General features: G+C 38.7%; 1 protein-coding gene across 2 annotated transcripts; it reads right to left on the reverse strand.

Annotated features, from left to right (window-relative positions):
- Positions 1-6,110: 6,110 nt before the first annotated feature.
- On the reverse strand, positions 6,111-14,632 carry LOC109196228 (uncharacterized). 2 transcript variants are annotated; one of them, XM_019349888.2, is made up of 6 exons: positions 14,462-14,632; positions 13,976-14,320; positions 13,852-13,893; positions 6,831-6,941; positions 6,672-6,745; positions 6,111-6,249 (listed from the first exon to the last, which is right to left on the reverse strand). In XM_019349888.2, exons 1-6 carry the CDS (start codon positions 14,505-14,507, stop codon positions 6,130-6,132), a joined length of 738 nt encoding a protein of 245 aa, XP_019205433.1. In that variant the 5' UTR covers positions 14,508-14,632; the 3' UTR covers positions 6,111-6,129. The 2 variants fall into 2 exon arrangements, with proteins under 2 accessions (XP_019205433.1, XP_019205434.1); XM_019349889.2 differs by lacking the exon at positions 6,831-6,941 and having other exon boundaries at positions 14,462-14,605.
- Between the last annotated feature and the right edge of the window lie 2,442 nt (positions 14,633-17,074).

The following is a 17,074-nucleotide window of genomic DNA, read 5'->3' on the forward strand; positions in this document are numbered from 1 at the left end:
CTGGGAGAGAATCACGCGGCAGTTGGTTGCTCAAAACTATTTCTTTGTTTTCCAGTACAGATGTTGCAGGGTGAGTTTTTTGTGGACCTAGACGGTGTACTTGCTGATCATAACTGCGGTCAGGACCTGGACTTTGTTTGAATCTCAGGGTGTTGTGGTACTCAGAGAAGTTTAGCTTTCTAGAGTGGCCTGGTAGGTAGCGGTTAGCTATGTTTTGCAAAGGTTCTAATGGGGGTAGGTCCAGTGTCCAGTAGTGACTGGGTACACCTTCTCCTTCATGCACTACCAACTCGTTAACTTGAGGGTCTAGTCCCTCGCACAGCATTGTTTTTGCATACATTCCTTCTGGCCCTGGAACTACTCCTATTTTAAGTTTTTCTAGAGCATCTCTCCCCAAAAGGTTGACTGGGCAGGATGGATCATATATACATTGGTTTTTACAGCTCCTGCCGCTGTCTTTGTGCTCCAGTGTTAAACTTTCTGTTAATGATTTCACACTGGTGTGTCCTGATGCAGATTTGACTATCAGGGTATCATTTGAATGCTTTAAGTTTTTGGGCTTTTTATTTAATACTGTTTTGCATGCTCCAGTATCACAAAGCATAGTCATTGGTTGACCGTTTACATGGATGATTGCTGTGGGTTTATGTTCAGATCCTAGGGGCAACTGTTCTATATTGAAGATTTCAGTTTCTCCCTCTTCTCGTGGTAGCCACTTATCCTGATTGTCATTTTTGTATCTGCAACCTCTGGCAAAGTGCCCTTCTTTCCCACAGTTATAGCAACGATTATCTCTGTCCTCTCTATCTCTCCTATCCCCTTTGTAGCCTGCATTTCTCTTCCTTCCTCTGTTGTTCTTCTGCCCCTGTCCACGCCTGGGTCCCTGATATCCACCTGCAAAGGCTATGAACCCTGTTTCTGGGTCTACAGTAAACACCCCTCCCTTCTCCTTTTTCTTTAAGACTCGAGTGGCGTGTTCTGCATATTGCAGGGCATCCGCGAGGTTGCCCGTGTTCATTGTTACCCAGTGTTTTTCTACATGAGCTCTGATTGAGGGAAGAAGGCCATTTAGGAATGCGTTTTTTAACTGCTGTTGATAAGGTCTCTCTGGGCCTTCCTCGTAATCTAACCCTGAGTTTTGTCTGAAGACTGGTCGTAGTCTGTCTAGGAAGTCAGAGGCAGACTCGTTTTCTTTTTGCTTTGTTTCTCCTATTTTTCCGTAATCTGGGTTTGGCGCCTGAATTAACGGAAATTGCCCTAACGGGCCTGGAGGCCATGGCGGTGGGTCTTCGCGGGTCATTAGGTCCAGTTGTTGTCTCGCTGAGACATAAGGGTCTTGTGGTTTCACAAAGGGATTTTTTGAAACAGGGGGATAAGGATTTGGGGGGTATGGTTGCTCAGTATCAGGGGACTTGGGGCTGAGGGAGGTGGTTGACAAGGAGGAGGATTGGTGGTTTCGGTAGGTGGCTTTTTGCTTTGTTTATTTTGCTTTTTGTTTCTTTTCTCTTCACGCTTTTTACTTTCCTCCTGCCATGGTACAAAGAAACTTACGTATTCGAACATGCGCAGGACTTTCTTTTTGCCACTAGTCTTTTCTATCTCTGCGTGTAGGCATTTACTTAATTGCTGTATTTGGCCAGGGCTACAGTTCCCCTCCCAGGCGGTGCAGTTTGTTTTTTTGGGATTTCTCCACCTATTTGCGCTTATCTTTCCTGCACCAGGGCATTTTTTCTCTAACCATTGTTCATCTGCAGTCAATTCGGGTTTTGTAGATTTATTTCCCATATTTAATTTTTGATTTATTTTATTTGATAGTTCTTAATACTACCAACACATAAACTTCACACGCGGTACTTATAATCCTATTTTAGTTGACACGCTCCTTATTGTGCTGTAGAAATCAACTTATTCCACCAAAAAACAATAAAAAACAGACAGTTTTAATGCGCGTTCACGCTACCAGCTTCCTTAAAGCGAGCGTAGTGCTTCCAGCCTTTCTTAGGCGAGCTCAATATTTATTTTACTGCTTCCAACCCTCTGCGGGCGAGCTGACTACCAGTCCTCAGGACGAGCTTAATGCTTCCAGTCTGTCTTGGACGAGTCTTAAGTTTCGTTTTCGTTTTTGCGCAAACCTTTATTATCTCAAAGTGGTCTGTCCCACCTTGGCGCTGGTTTCTTCAGATGCACCTGATCAGCCCCCGACGGTGCGGACCGCTTGTAAAACGTTGCAACGTGGGCTTCTCGTACCGACGGGACCTGGTGAGGTGCTTTCTGTGAGAGCTGCTTTAAATAGGCTGTCTCATCCGGCTTCGAAGGACCAAGAAATGTTAAGGGAAAATCTCCCAAATAGAAGGCTGCCAAAGTAAAACAGAGACACAGTGAGACAATATAAAAAATCATATGTACAATGGGTGAACTCTCGGGAGAGTCAGAGAGTCACACAGTACTCTTCTTTATTGCAGGTTATATAGGCATGTAGGTTACACAGCAGACGGAGGCAGTCTCCGCCTGTTCTCAGAATATATTGCTTAACTGACAAATGCATATCTTACTAAACATTCTGTCCGTACTATACTAAACGTCTGCTTAAGTGGCATTTTCCGTTGCTCTTTGCACAGGAACTTGTCTTCACAGGCATTTGATAAGCATAGGCAAGGTTTCATGTTTTATCAGGGTGAGTCGTCATTCAGAGTTTACACAGTTACAAGCAAAGCATATTTGAATAATAAACAAAATCTTTTCACAGCAATTTAACAATTAAGAAAAAATGAGAGAGATTTGGACATTGGCGTAACAATGCAAATCAACTGCCATGGGAATGTTAATTTATTTAGAGTAATCTACAGGGTGGGCCATTTATATGGATACACCGTAATAACATGGTAATGGTTGGTGATATTAAAGTCCTGTTTGTGGCACATTAGTATATGTGAGGGGGCAAACTCCTCAAGATGGGTGGTGACCGTGGTGGCCATTGAGAAGTCGGCCATCTTGGATACAACTTTTGTTTTTTCAATCGGAAGAGGGCCATGTGACACATCAAACTTATTGGTAATGTCACGAGAAAAACAATGGTGTGCTTGGTTGTGATACTTAAACCTCAACTGACTGTTTTGATCTTGTCTACGTGTATTAAAAAAAGTTGATTTAAACAACCAAAAGAAAGATATGAAACTTTAATGTGAAAGCAGTTAATGCTATTTCTGTATGTGGGTTTCATTGTACAGTGTTGTCAACACAGCAGAAAATGGGGTGGGCCGCTACACATGTTCAGATATCAAGGGAGAAAGCTATCCTCTTTGTCATTCATACATACATACATACATACATACATACATTTACTCGATACTGGATACAATATTAAGTAACATTCATAAGTAGATCAGCAAGTGGAAAGCGTTTTCAAGGAGCACTTCCGTTGAAATCAATAAGGACATCTGATATTTATTATTATTGGTGAAGTCTTACTGTTGCATAGACTTTGTTCATTACCTGCAACCTCTGTCTTGTTCCTATAAAACCAAACAATTCTAAAAATCAGTAGGCCAGGTTTCACTATAGCATTACTGGCTGCAGAGGCCTTGTGATTTCAGCTGCTCTCAGACCACACTGTGCTGTTTCTTCCTGTGAAGTGATCACAGTGTTCACTCAGCCCTCTCTTCCTCCCCCTTCAGACCATTTGACTCTCACTCTAAGTATGACAGTCATCAGGTTCCATTGTTTCTGTTTACCACACATTTAATAATAATAGGTTCATAATAGGTTCCTTTCAGATGAAAATCAGAAGAAGAACAACTGAAGAAAAAACCATAAAAATGTAACTTTTGATAGATACATGGATTTTAGTAAACCATTTTTTGTTTGTTTGATTTTTATAAATAACACCACAGAGCTAATATCTGTTGGCAATTTAAGCAACATGAATTTCAGCCTCCCTCATGTCTTCTGACTCTTGTTGTTTTTGTTTGAGTTGAACAGAGCTATAGCTCTCTCAATGAATAATTTGGAACCATAAGTTTTTTTAAAAGTGGCTAATCCAGTCTGTTAAAGGCCAATATATGGCCGCTTCCTTCATACAGTCATACGGGAAGACAGTCTTTGTAACAGGCAAAGCGAAAAGGGGCAGACAAAAGAAACATTCAACAAGCAAAACTCACAAAAAAAACCCCAGGGAAAACAAGAGGCAGAGTATGACTTCATGCTGATTAAGCGCACTTATCAGAGCGCTGGGCAATGTGAGTTTATTTTGTATTTTTGAGTTCTTATAATGTACTAGGATAATGTTAAGTTCTCGTGTTATTATTTAGTGTGTCTTAGGTTTTAGTTAATATTATCTTCCATGCTCCCTCACTTGTGTCATTTTCCCGTTTCCTGTCTAATTCTCTCTTTTCCGCTATACTTTTAGTTATGTCCCTTGTCCCTCTTATCTGATCCCATGTTCCTCTCCTTGTGTTCCCAGTCTGTTATGTATTTCATGTCTGCGTGTTCCACATCCTATTGTCAAGCTCGTGTTGTCATTTCTACATCTCATTATGTTTCCTGTTTTATTTTCACAGTCTCGTTTTCCATTCTCAGTGTGATTAGTTTTGCTTCCCTCGTGGCATCATGTTTATTTGTGTCAGCTGTGTTTGCCATGTGTTTCCACTTCCCTCATTACTCTTCTGTGTATTTATGTCTTCTGCCTCCCTTTGGGGTGGCTGTGGCTCAAGTGGTAGAGCAGATCAGCTATTGAGTGGAAGTTTGGTAGTTAAATCCTTGGCTTCCCCAGTCTGCATGCCAAATATCCTTGGGCAAAATCTTAACTAAATACTGCTCTCCGATGTGGCCATCAGAGTGTGAATGTTGGTTAGATTGCACTTGATTATAGAAGGAAGTGATTGGGTGAATGAGGCATGTTGTATACAGCACTTTGAGTACTCTGGCAGAGTAGAAAAAAGTGCCATATGAGAATCAGTCTATTTACCACTTTGTTCATTTTTGGGTCCTTTGTCCATCTTATCCTATTTCTTTCTAGTGAAAAACTAAATTGTCAGGTTCATATTGTTGATTGTCATTTATGCTTAGAAATATTTACTCATGTATGCTAAGAGTTTTATAATCAATTGCATAATAATGGAGGTTTGATCTGTAGTAGTCTGTGTAGACTCTGTGTGCCTTCCAGAGCACTCTGGCATGCACACACAGTTTAAGGTCATGAGAGAGGTTATATCTTCTCTTCTTGATTTATGGTATAGGAGGACACCTACTCTGTATCTGGTTTGGTATAAGAGCCCTTTGTTTAGATGGACTGCTAGACTCCTGGCTCCAGCTTTGGGGAGTCTTCACAGGGTCACATCTTCACCCCCCCCCCCCCCCCCCACACACACACACACACACACACACACACACTTACCTACACAACTCTTTGTTCACATGTATACCTATGTAAGATGTCATATGTTAATAAACCTATGCATGTTCATGTAACCTCAATAAAGAGCAGTGTTACGAGGGAGCAGACGAGAGCAACTGAGGTCAAGCGAAGGAACGGCGCTCGTCAGGTTCTCTCCCTCATGCATGAGTAACACGAAGAACTTTGCCTACTTGTGTCTTGCTTTGCTGTGTATTAGAATTTTCTCGTTCCAGCGGTGGGGTTGTGCTAGACAGACCCATCATACATATAAACTACAAAAACTACAACAGAATAAGTGAAAATTATTTTCTTTACAAATAACTCTCACTAAACTAACACAGCCAGTCACTCAACATGTTTGTACTCTCGGCTCATATTGACTTCATAGTCAATGATGTTTTTGCTTTTTTAATAACTTATTTTAACATTGCACTCAAAAACAAACAAATCCACTCTAACAAAAAAAAGTTCAAGTTCAGGGACCAAATTGCATTAGATTTCTTCACGTCAAGGTAGGGGTGACATGGAAGTGGCCCCCGGGTCACAAGTTTGAGACCCCTGCTTTAAATGAAACATTCAGGATGCCATTGTTTCGTCATATATATCTGTAGAGACCTTGTTTCAGTTGTGTGTGACAAATCAAGTTAGCCTTTGTCTTTTTCTTTTCAGGAGAGAGCTGACATATTAGGACAAAATAACCATAACAAAAACACCATTGTACACACAGAGAACGCACTTTATCTGCCAACATAATAAACAACATGAGTTTCCACTTTTCTCTCTATTGCAGGCCTTCTGCTTCTTGTTTTGGCAAGAAACCACAATGCTGCAGAGTTCAGGTGAAGAGAGCCCTCATCCTGCAAATGAACAGTTTAGAGTCACATACAAAAGCAAAAAAAGAGACTGATATTGCACTCATCTTATTCATGACAGTCTGGTGCCTTGTAAACAGATCATTTCGGACTTTTAAAAGCCATGACTGACTGCACATCTGAGTGATACTGCTGAACAAGTACAAAATTGCTTTCCTTGAGTGTCATCTACTTAAATCAGAGATATCACAGAAAAATCTGATGAAGCTCTAAAAAGAGTAGAAGAACTCTAACATCAAAAGGCAGAATGAGTCCTACAAATGCTGGCAATACACGGTTAATGTTCCAAAATCATATATATATATATATATATATATATATATATATATATATATATATATATATATATACACATATATAAATTACTCCTTTTTTGTAATATAAAGGCTATCACAGTCATAAATTACCTGTAACACAGCTTTTGAGTAACAAAAAATGTGCTCCATCTTGTTTCTTTCAAGATGCAGCTCTTTCTTTGAGGCTAAAACACAAAGTAAAAAGTTAGAAGTTTGTACATGATTGTTACAGATATATGAGGATGTTTAATAAAACGCTTGTTTCTGTACCTGCATGAAGCTGCCTGACTTTAATAGCCAAAGCAGCAGAAGTCATCATGAAGAAAAGAGCCATGCTGATAAACATCACAGTGACAGCTTTTGTATTTCCATTACACTCTTCTGCAGTAAAGATTGAAAAGGTATTTAAATGGTATTAGAAAGTTACCCAGCACGCCAAACTGTTTAAGTGGATGTTTATCAATTGCAAATACAAGACCAATCAGACCAGGAGTGACATGTTTAGCCGCATGTTCTCCTTAAATTGCTGTCTGTCTGAGTGGTGTCCAAAAAACGATGTGGGCTTCATAGATAATTGGGAAACGTTCCGGAGAAAACCTAGTCCACCCACCACTTTAATCACACTCTAGATCTTGTTTTAACATATGGAATAGAAACTGAACATTTAACAGTGTTTCCTGAAAACCCTCTGCTGTCTGATCATTTCCTGATAACATTTACATTTACAATAATGGATTACACAGCAGTGGAGAGTAGACTTTATCACAGTAGATGTCTTTCTGAAAGTGCTGTAACTAAGTTTAAGAATATAATCCACCCACTGTTACCATCTTCAATGCCCTGTACCAACATAGAGCAGAGAAGCTATCTGAACGCTACTCCAAACAAGGTCAATTATCTTGTTAATAATTTTACCTCCTCACTACGTACAACTCTGGATACTGCAGCTCCTGTGAAAACTAAGGCCTCAAATCCAAAGTCCCTGACTCCGTGGTATAATTCTCAAACACGTAGCCTAAAGCAGATAACTCGTAAGCTGGAGAGGAAATGGTGTGTCACAAATTTAGAAGATGATCATTTAGCCTGGAGAAATAGTTTGCTGCTTTATAAGAAAGCCCTCCGCAGAGCCAGAACATCTTACTATTCGTCACTGATTGAAGAAAATAAGAACAACCCCAGGTTTCTCTTCAGCACTGTAGCCAGGCTGACAAAAAGTCAGAGCTCTGTTGAGCCAACCATCCCTTTAACGTTAACTAGTAATGACTTCATGAACTTCTTCACAAATAAAATTTTAATCATTAGAGAAAAAATTACCCATAATCATCTCACAGATGTAACATTATCTACAGCTACCTTTAGTACCATTGATATTCATTTACTCTTTTTGTCCAATTGATCTTTCTGAGTTAACTTCAATAATTACTTCCTCCAAACCGTCTTTTAGACCGCATTCCTACAAAACTGCTCAAAGAAGAAGAAGAAAGAAGAACCTTCCTTTCATATCAAACATCCTTGAAAGAGTAGTTGTCAAACAGCTAACAGATCATCTGCAGAGGAATGGCTTATTTGAAGAGTTTCAGTCAGGTTTCAGAGCTCATCACAGCACAGAAACAGCTTTAGTGAAGGTTACAAATGATCTTCTTATGGCCTCTGACAGTGGACTCATCTCTGTGCTTGTCCTGGTAGACCTTAGTGCAGCGTCCGATATTGTTGACCATAATATTCTATTAGAGCGATTAGAACACGCTGTAGGTATTACAGGTACTGTGCTGCAGTGGTTTGTATCATATCTATCTAATAGACTCCAATTTGTGCATGTAAATGGAGAGTCCTCTTCACACACTAAGGTCAATTATGGTGTTCCACAGGGTTCGGTGCTAGGACCAATTCTGTTTACATTATACATGCTTCCCCTAGGCAGTATCATTAGAAAACATAGCAAATATTTTCACTGCAATGCAGATGACACCCATCTCTATCTATCTGTGAAGCCAGATAACATGCTCTTTAATTCAGATAAAACTGAGGTTATTTTACTCGGCCCTGAAAATCTTAGAAATATGGTATCTAATCAGGTTCTTACTCTGGATGGCATTACCTTGGCCTCCAGTAACACTGTGAGGAACCTTGGAGTGATTTTTGACCAGGATATGTCCTTCAATGCACATATTAAACAAATGTGTAGGACTGCCTTCTCCATTTGCACAACATCTCTAAAATTAGAAATATCCTGTCTCAGAGTGATGCTGAAAAACTAGTTCATACATTTGTTATTTCTAGGCTGGACTACTGTAATTCATTATTATCAGGATGTTCTAAAAACTTGCTGAAAAGCCTTCATTTAATCCAAAATGCTGCAGGAAGTGTAGTGATGGGGACTACAAAGAGAGAGCAGATTTCTCCTGTATTGGCTTCCCTTCATTGGCTCCCTGGTAAATCCAGAATTGAATTCAAAATCCTGCTCCTCACATAATAACATACTCATAAATATCTTAATGACCTTATGTACCACATCACCCTATTAGAGCATTCTTTCCTTTTTGCTAAAGCATATATTTAGGGCTGGACAAGGTGACCCTGAATCCTCCCTTAGTTATGCTGCAATAGACATAGGCTGCTGGGGGATTCTCATGATGCATGATGAGTTTTTCCTGTTCAGTCAACTTTCTCACTCACTATGTGTCAATCCGGTCTTTAAGTCAGACGTCATTAGCCGTGCCTGGGCTCAAATTCTGCTGCAGGTCCCTAACTGTGGCATCACTGAGAGTTAAAAACTGTCTAAATCCTTTCATCTGTAATAAAATGATCACCGTTGCTGCTCTAAGTTTAACATCCAGGCATCCACGAAAACAGAGTTTAAGAAATTTAGCAGAGTTAAGCTAGTTTGCATCTACGTGATTGCTAGCGACACAGCTATGTTAGCATAATATAAACAGTGAAGCTGGAGGATGAACGCTAACCTTTTTCCACTCGATAAAAGTTAAGGTGAGGGTTCCCGAAGGTTCGGGACAAATGCAATCGCATGGCAGGATGCTGTAAACAGACTGAACTTCAATCGGAAGAACAACTGAGATAATCTACAAACAATATGAGGTTAGTTATCAATACACTGCTGCATGGGCTGAGCTGTAGTTATATCGTAAGCAGGGATGGGCAGTAACGCTTTACTTGTAACACGTTACTGTAATCTGATTACTTTTTTCAAGTATCGAGTAATGTAAGGGATTACTATTTTAAAAACGGTAATTAGATTACCGTTACTTTCACGTAGGAACGCTGCGTTACCGCGTTACTAAAACCGTGATTTTTTGCGGGAATGTCTCATGACAGTGACGTAAGCGAGTGCGACGTTCGTGACAACAGCTGTGTGCAGATCAACAATGGATAATATATCGAGTGCGGAGAGAGTATGAGCGTGCAGCGTTTAATGCGTGGAAGTACTGACCTTATTTTGAGTTTGATTCCATAAAACGTGACAAAAACATTAGTGTCCGTTGTGCGTGGGAAGAAAACTTCTTTTTACAGCGAAAAAAACCCCTAAACTTCCAAGCAAGCAGCGAGTGCGCTACGACTGTAATGTGAAACTCACAGAGAAACTCGCGGAGTCTTCCACTGACCGCCGCGGCACACCTGCACCAGGGTAAACCTCCGCCTACCCCACTCCTGCTTTACAGGTGAAAATAGAGCAACAGGACCGCTGAGTCTTTGATTTTATTTATTTTCTGCTGTGTTTTACTTTCATCTATTTGAAAGAGTGAGTGTAAACACAAAAAAATATTTTATTTTATGTTCTGGAATGTGCAGAAAATAGGTTTAAATGTTAAACAAATTTCTTCCAGTCAGAGAATGTTGCATATAATTAAGTTTTTGCTTGATGCATAAAGTTAAAAGATTTAACGTTTTAAAAAGAGACGTTTCCATTTGATTACATTTTGTATGATGGATTATGCAGAAAAAGTAGAATTGTGCTGAAAGATCTAGCGCTTTATCACCTATTCAGGTTGTAAATTGTGTTTTTAAAAAGTAACTAAGTAACTAAGTAATTAATTACTTTTGAAAATAAGTAATCAGTAAAGTAACGGGATTACTTTTTTGGGGAAGTAATCAGTAATTAGTAACTGATTACTTTTTTCAAGTAACTTGACCAACACTGATCGTAAGGTTTTAAAAACTGAGCTTTAAAATGATTAGCAATAATAAAAACCGAGAGGGACGGCCAGTGATTACTGACTGCTTTTAGGGGCTTGTTGAGATTAAATAGAACAACAAATAAAGCATGAAAACATGCAAAGAACACAAAAGCCTTATTAAACGTGGAGTTGTTTGGGCCCGGAAGCAGGATTCATTACGTCATCACTTAAAGACCGGATAGACCTCTCTGCATTGAATCATGCTTGTTATTAATCTCTATCTATCTTCCACAGCATGTCCTCTGTACTGTCTTCCTTCTCACATCCCCAACCGGTCGCAGCAGATGGCCCCGCCCCTCCCTGAGCCTGGTTCTGCAGGAGGTTTCTTCCTGTTAAAAGGGAGTTTTTCCATCCCCACTGTTGCCAAAGTGCTTGCTCATAGGGGGTCATTTGATTGTTGGGATTTTCTCTGTATGTATTATTATAGGGTCTACCTTACAATATAAAGCACCTTGAGGTGACTGTTGTTGTGATTTGGCTATATAAATAAAATTGATTTGAAAAATTGAATTGAATTGAATAGCTAGGATTATGTATTTCAGTTGCACATAAAAGTTTCATACATTTGGATTTGATAGTTAAAAAAAGATGTAATACACTTGGTGAATCAAAAATTAATAATGAAGTAACCTAAATTGATGTTAAATATTTTTACACAGCAAATGTATTTGAAACAAAATATGTGGGTTTATTTGGTTGATTATTGCTGTGTTTTAAAGCATAGAAAACAGATGCTTAGTTTATCTTTAAATGGCAAATATACAACACATTTAGTTACACTGTTACACTGTTACACTCTTTATGATAAAATCATATAATCCAAATTTGATAGTCTAATATAAGATTTTAGATATGCTGACCTGTACAATAACTGTTGATAAAAAAAAAATATAACTTAATAAGTAACAAAACTTAAATAGTGCTGAACTAAATCTAGTGAACTACTGTTTAATGTATCGGTCTCCTTGAAATAATATTGGCATGGGATTAATTAATTAAAGCAAATCCCTACACAGGCAATAACAGATATAAGATCATGACTAACCATCATGACTGATTATAAGAGTAACTTAATTAGCTTTAAGCTACACCGAGACAGACCATCAGATCCATAATAATATTTACTTATATGGAAAGAAGATTATAAATAAATACACTGAAAGACATGGAATTACATCACCCCAGTTCTGTATGCTTTAAAACTTATTTTAAGCATACTCACTCTTAAACAGATCTTTTGCCCAGGACTCTGGAATGACCTGTCTGACATACAACTCACAGAGTCATCAGTGCATTTTCTAAATACTTGTCATTACATGACATATCTGTTATAGTATTTTATTCTCTGTTGTAGAGGCTAAGACCACAGTTGAAGCCACTGTGGTGTTCATTGGAATGAATGAATGAAACTTGTAACCAAGTCCAATAACTCCAGCCGTACTTATCTTGTCCATTTAACATCTTTATGGTATTCCTTCAGTTGCATTTGTTTTTGAACACAGTTTTCTTTATCCAAAATCATTTATCACAACAGCACGTTCTTCTTCCTACCAATAACTAGAGATGGACCAGTCCGATATTACGTATCGGTATCAGTCCGATACTCACCTAAATTACTGGATCGGATATCGAAGTGAAATAAAAAATGTAATCCGATCCATTAAATATCAAAAAAGCACCTCACAAAACTTGCGACACGGCATAACTCTGCTCATAACCGTAGCACGTCGGAGCAGTGTGCATACTGCATACGCGAGTCCGTCTCTCTTCTTTGTTTTTGGCCCACTTTGCACCAGAAAGAGGAACCCAGCGGCTGAACAACAGCAGCACGTTTAAGCTTGATAAGCTGTTGTTAGAATTTATTTAATATTACTTTCTACTTTTCTACGCAGCTGACGGCTGGTAACTGTGCAGGGGCGGATCTAGCAAAGTTTAGCCAGGGGGGCCGATAGGGCATGAACAGGGAAAAAGGGGGCACAAAGACATACTTTTCTTTCTTATTTTCATTTAAAATGTCTAGCTTTTAATAAATAATTATCTGAATCTTACAACCAAAGTTTTAATCTGATGTAAAATGTATAGAAGTCCATTACTGTATATAGTAACTATTAAGTCTAATATACCCTAGTAAGCTAGTACTTTTTCCTTTGGGAAGGTACCATCTGTGCAGTCTGCAATTCTGTTGAAGAAAGATGTTGAATCTCTTTAATTATTCTTGAAAAATAATTGATTTCTGTGCATTTTTTTTAACTACATCAAATTAAAGTTGATTACGCTGATTAAGCATCATGAGGTGGGGGGTGGTTCTGTATTTTTTTTAAATTTCTTTTGCTGGGAGTTTGCAACCCTATTAGTTAGGTTGCTTAATATTTCCGCTAAGTACTCTTTAAAATACCAGAATAGGGAGGATGGAGTAGCTTTAAGTTTATTAGATTGATCAGTGTTGCTGAACTATGAAATATTTTGGGTGCAGTGTATTTTTTGCACACAGCTATAACAGAATAGCTTTAGTGGGGGTTTTTTAAACTTGAGTTTGAACTTATACAAAATGCAGAAAGATGTTAAAAAAACAGTTTTATTGAAAACACACTATATCGGATTCATATCGGTATCGGCCGATATCCAAATTTATGATATCGGTATTGGTATCAGACGTAAAAGTGGTATCGTGCCATCTCTACCAATAACACCTGGTGCCAATTACGTATGTCTACCTTAAATATGGTCCCATAAACACACCATACTGTAAAACACATTAAAACCTAGCAGCACATATAAGGTAACAACACAAAAGTGGCTCCTACATCAGTTTTCTTGTTCCAGTTGTCTTGTTAAATATTCATTAAATATTTTATGTTTTATTTTCAAAGGTGATATATAAATACATTTTTACTAGATCCTTTTTTTACTCATCCATGTATGTGTTACTGTGAATGTGTTTCTAATTTTTACTTCTTTGAAATTTGAGGAAATAAAGTGCAAAGGCATATTAATCCACTTGTATTACTTTAGGAATGAAAATTATGCTACAAAACACGTCACAGTTTACTAGAGTAAAGTGACAAAAGAAAAACATTTTAGAGAAATAAAATTAACCATACCTTGACTACTGAGTTTCACTTCATCATTGGGTTCACCATTCCCTGTAGGCATGGTATAACTTTATACATAACAATGTGATGATAAATCATGTGCAAGAAATAAGCCTTTACCCCACAAGCTTACCTTGAATTCTTAACTCTACTGCATCCGAAATAACTGTGTGTTTATTTGTGTAAAATCCACAGAAATACAGCCCAACATCAGATAAATTCACTTGCTTGATTTGAAGAAAGACAAAGGTGATGTTGGAACTCATAATAAATTGTCCATTTTGAAATCCATCACAGAACGATGCTGAGCCATGAGATCCAAACATAGAAGAGACACAAGTGGGCTTAGTTTGGTTGACCACTTTAAACCAGTCTGCCTGTGTCTGATGGTTGGAGGTGTTGGTGCACTGCAGTGTCACTTCTTCACGGGGCTGGACCTCCACAGTCTGAAACCCAGAACCTGAGACAGAGATCCAGCCTGAAACAAACACCGCAGACAAATTAGTATTGGCACAACAGAATTAAATTAACTATAATCATTTTCACAGGGTTCCAAAAATATTTAAATTCTGGTAGGATCCATATCTTGGACTGAGAATCGATAGATGCCAGTACTTACAGTGAATACAGAAAAACAACGCTGTTATAACGGCGAAGCTCCCCATTGTATGCTTAATCCAGTTGCTACTCGGACATTTAGTAAACCACACAGCTATTACAAAGGCTGTTAGAGGGCGAGGTGTTTCTAGTTTTTCATCCTGTCAGTGACCTGCTAACACATTGCAGTACCTTGTCTTAAAAATCATCAAGCCACTTCCTCTTGGTGGTGACGTGCTATTGGATCACAGTGTTGTCATATCACTTCCTTTGCTACATACAGTGGTGTTTTTTCTAATCTGTGTAGCGCATTTAGTTACAAACCTTTACATAACAATTTAGTAACAATGTTTATTTACTCCTTGGCCTCCTTTATTAATAATGATACCTGTAATAAATTTAGTCTGGTTGTACCTTTGGAGATCACACTCAGTTAACTTAAGACCCAGCTCTGCACGCTTGACAACCCTGTAACCAGCCAGGCCCCTGTGATTGGTGCAGGTGAAGGAAGCTAAGGCACTGTTAGGTATTCTCCACCAGGTTATGTGTGGGCCTGGACCTCCTCTCTGTATGTTGCTGAATTGTTGTTGATTATCATCTCTGACGTGGACATGTTATCTGCTAACTTATATATGAAATTTGTGCTACGAATGGGACTGTAGTCATGTGTGAAAACTGAACTAAGACTAAGAGTCGACTGAGACCACAGCCCTGAAGGGTGCCAGTGTTAAGGATGGTATGACTGAAGACAAGCGACTGAAGTAAAATAGCATTATTTCATTCATTTTTTGCTAAAAAAAGAAGAAGAGGGTTTTGTTGCTCTGTACAAAGTATTATAAAGCATCCCTAAAGCTAAGAAGCCCATAAAGCCAGGACAGCTTACTGTTGAATAAAATAAGAATTACTGAAGAAAGTAAGAACTCCAGGTTTCATTTCAGCACTGTGTGAAGACTCAGAGTCAGAGATCTGTTGAACCAAGTATTCCTTTAACATGAAGCTTAAAAGCCAAATACTACTAGCCCTCAAGGTAGCTGTAAATAAATCATTACCTAACGCATCACTTGATCTTGCTTTTATTCTTTCTGTCCTGCCACTCCTGCATCCGCATCAGTCATATTTCTGTGAAAGAAAGGATGGACAAAATGCTGGAAAGAAGACCAAGAGTGTCCAGTTCTTTTCCGTCTTCATCTACTGCTGCCGACAGAGTACGGGCAAAAACAGAAGCTGCACGTGTCGAGCTGTCCTTTGTAGCTGAGCAATAACATACTGACAAGGTGACAGTGAACTTTCTTAAAACTACATATATGTATGTATATATATATATATATATATATATATATATATATATATATATATATATATATATGTATACTGTTGTAGTAGCCACTGTTGTAATAGGGCATTAATGAAATTGCATGTGTGGGGGCTCCCAGCCAGAGTCGTATGGACTTCACACAGGTAAGGCACATTTCCTGTACCTCCTCTCCCTGTACTAAATTATAATTTTAAATTTGGTGTATTTTGTTTTATTAAGCATTAGTTCTGAGGGCTAAAGATCCCCAAAGTGCTTTTGATTTCTTTGAACAACGAAAATAGTAACCAACAGCCTTTTACCACCCATTTATGTTTTTTAGTGGGGATTTAAATATTAAAAGTGATTATCAGTAGTTTATTTTTGAGTATCCTTTGCTTCATATTTGTCTCAGTCTTAACCCACTATTACATTTTATTTTGATGTTGCTGTTGAGAGAAACCACACCATTGTTTGATATTTCTATGTTTTTTATATACTGTGGCCCACACTGGGATGAAGAGAGGTCTGCTGCTGTGTGTGTCCACTGATTTTACTGCTGCATTTTGTCTTTTGTAAAATAAAGCCATATTTTGCAACCAGTCCCTGTTTGTCATCACAAGGCAGTCTACCATTTGAAATCTGCTACACAAGCAGAAAGATAACATCCTGAAACAGGCTGAACAGCTTAAAAGGAAAGCAGATCTGGATGCAAATCTATACATACTCAAATCACAGAAAGCAGCTGCAGCTGCATTAGCTGAGACTCAAGCTTGGGAAATTTCTGCACAAGAAAGTGAACATCCAAAACAGCCCCAGCTGGACAACATGCAGCAACCCAACCCAACAGAACATGTGCAAGAGTGTATGTGGCAACAATCAGTACTCAATAATGATCTGCAGACTCCACAATTGGGCAGCCACTGCCATCGGGGCAACAGCAAAAGCTTGCAAAGAACCAAGTATCTGTCAGCCCAGTATGACCAACAACCAAGAGTTCACTTCTTTGCCAGTCATCTGTGTTTTGAACCCAAAGAGAGAGTCTTGCAACTGGAGTTATGGTGAACAACCAGCAAATAATGATCGATTTCACCATCATCAGTCCAAGATTTGGGCACCCATACATGTAAGGGGTAGACATGCTGACTCTTCAGATCTAACAGAATATCTGATATGAAAGGGAAATGAGCTCCACTCCAGCATCTGCCCCACTTCCTTCTTCCACTTTATTGTACGATGCCAGTATGTCTTTGCATGTGATTATCCAGATGGGCTCTTAGAGCTGATCATTCACAAATGACACATTGCTATATGGTAGGGGAGTTAGTTTTACAACATGCATTC

This window comes from Oreochromis niloticus, linkage group LG3 (genome assembly GCF_001858045.2).
Source record: "Oreochromis niloticus isolate F11D_XX linkage group LG3, O_niloticus_UMD_NMBU, whole genome shotgun sequence".
NCBI lineage: Eukaryota > Metazoa > Chordata > Actinopteri > Cichliformes > Cichlidae > Oreochromis > Oreochromis niloticus.

What these genes read in the sequence shown, in the direction of transcription:
- LOC109196228 (XM_019349888.2), bottom strand. Translation starts at nt 14,507, where the DNA reads ATGGGGAGCTTCGCCGTTATAACAGCGTTGTTTTTCTGTATTCACT. An exon ending in AGTAGAGTTAAGAATTCAAG is followed by an intron (nt 13,894 to 13,975) that starts GTAAGCTTGTGG and finishes CCATGCCTACAG; the next exon opens with GGAATGGTGAACCCAATGAT. An exon ending in ACTCAAAAGCTGTGTTACAG is followed by an intron (nt 6,250 to 6,671) that starts GTAATTTATGAC and finishes GTTCATTTGCAG; the next exon opens with GATGAGGGCTCTCTTCACCT.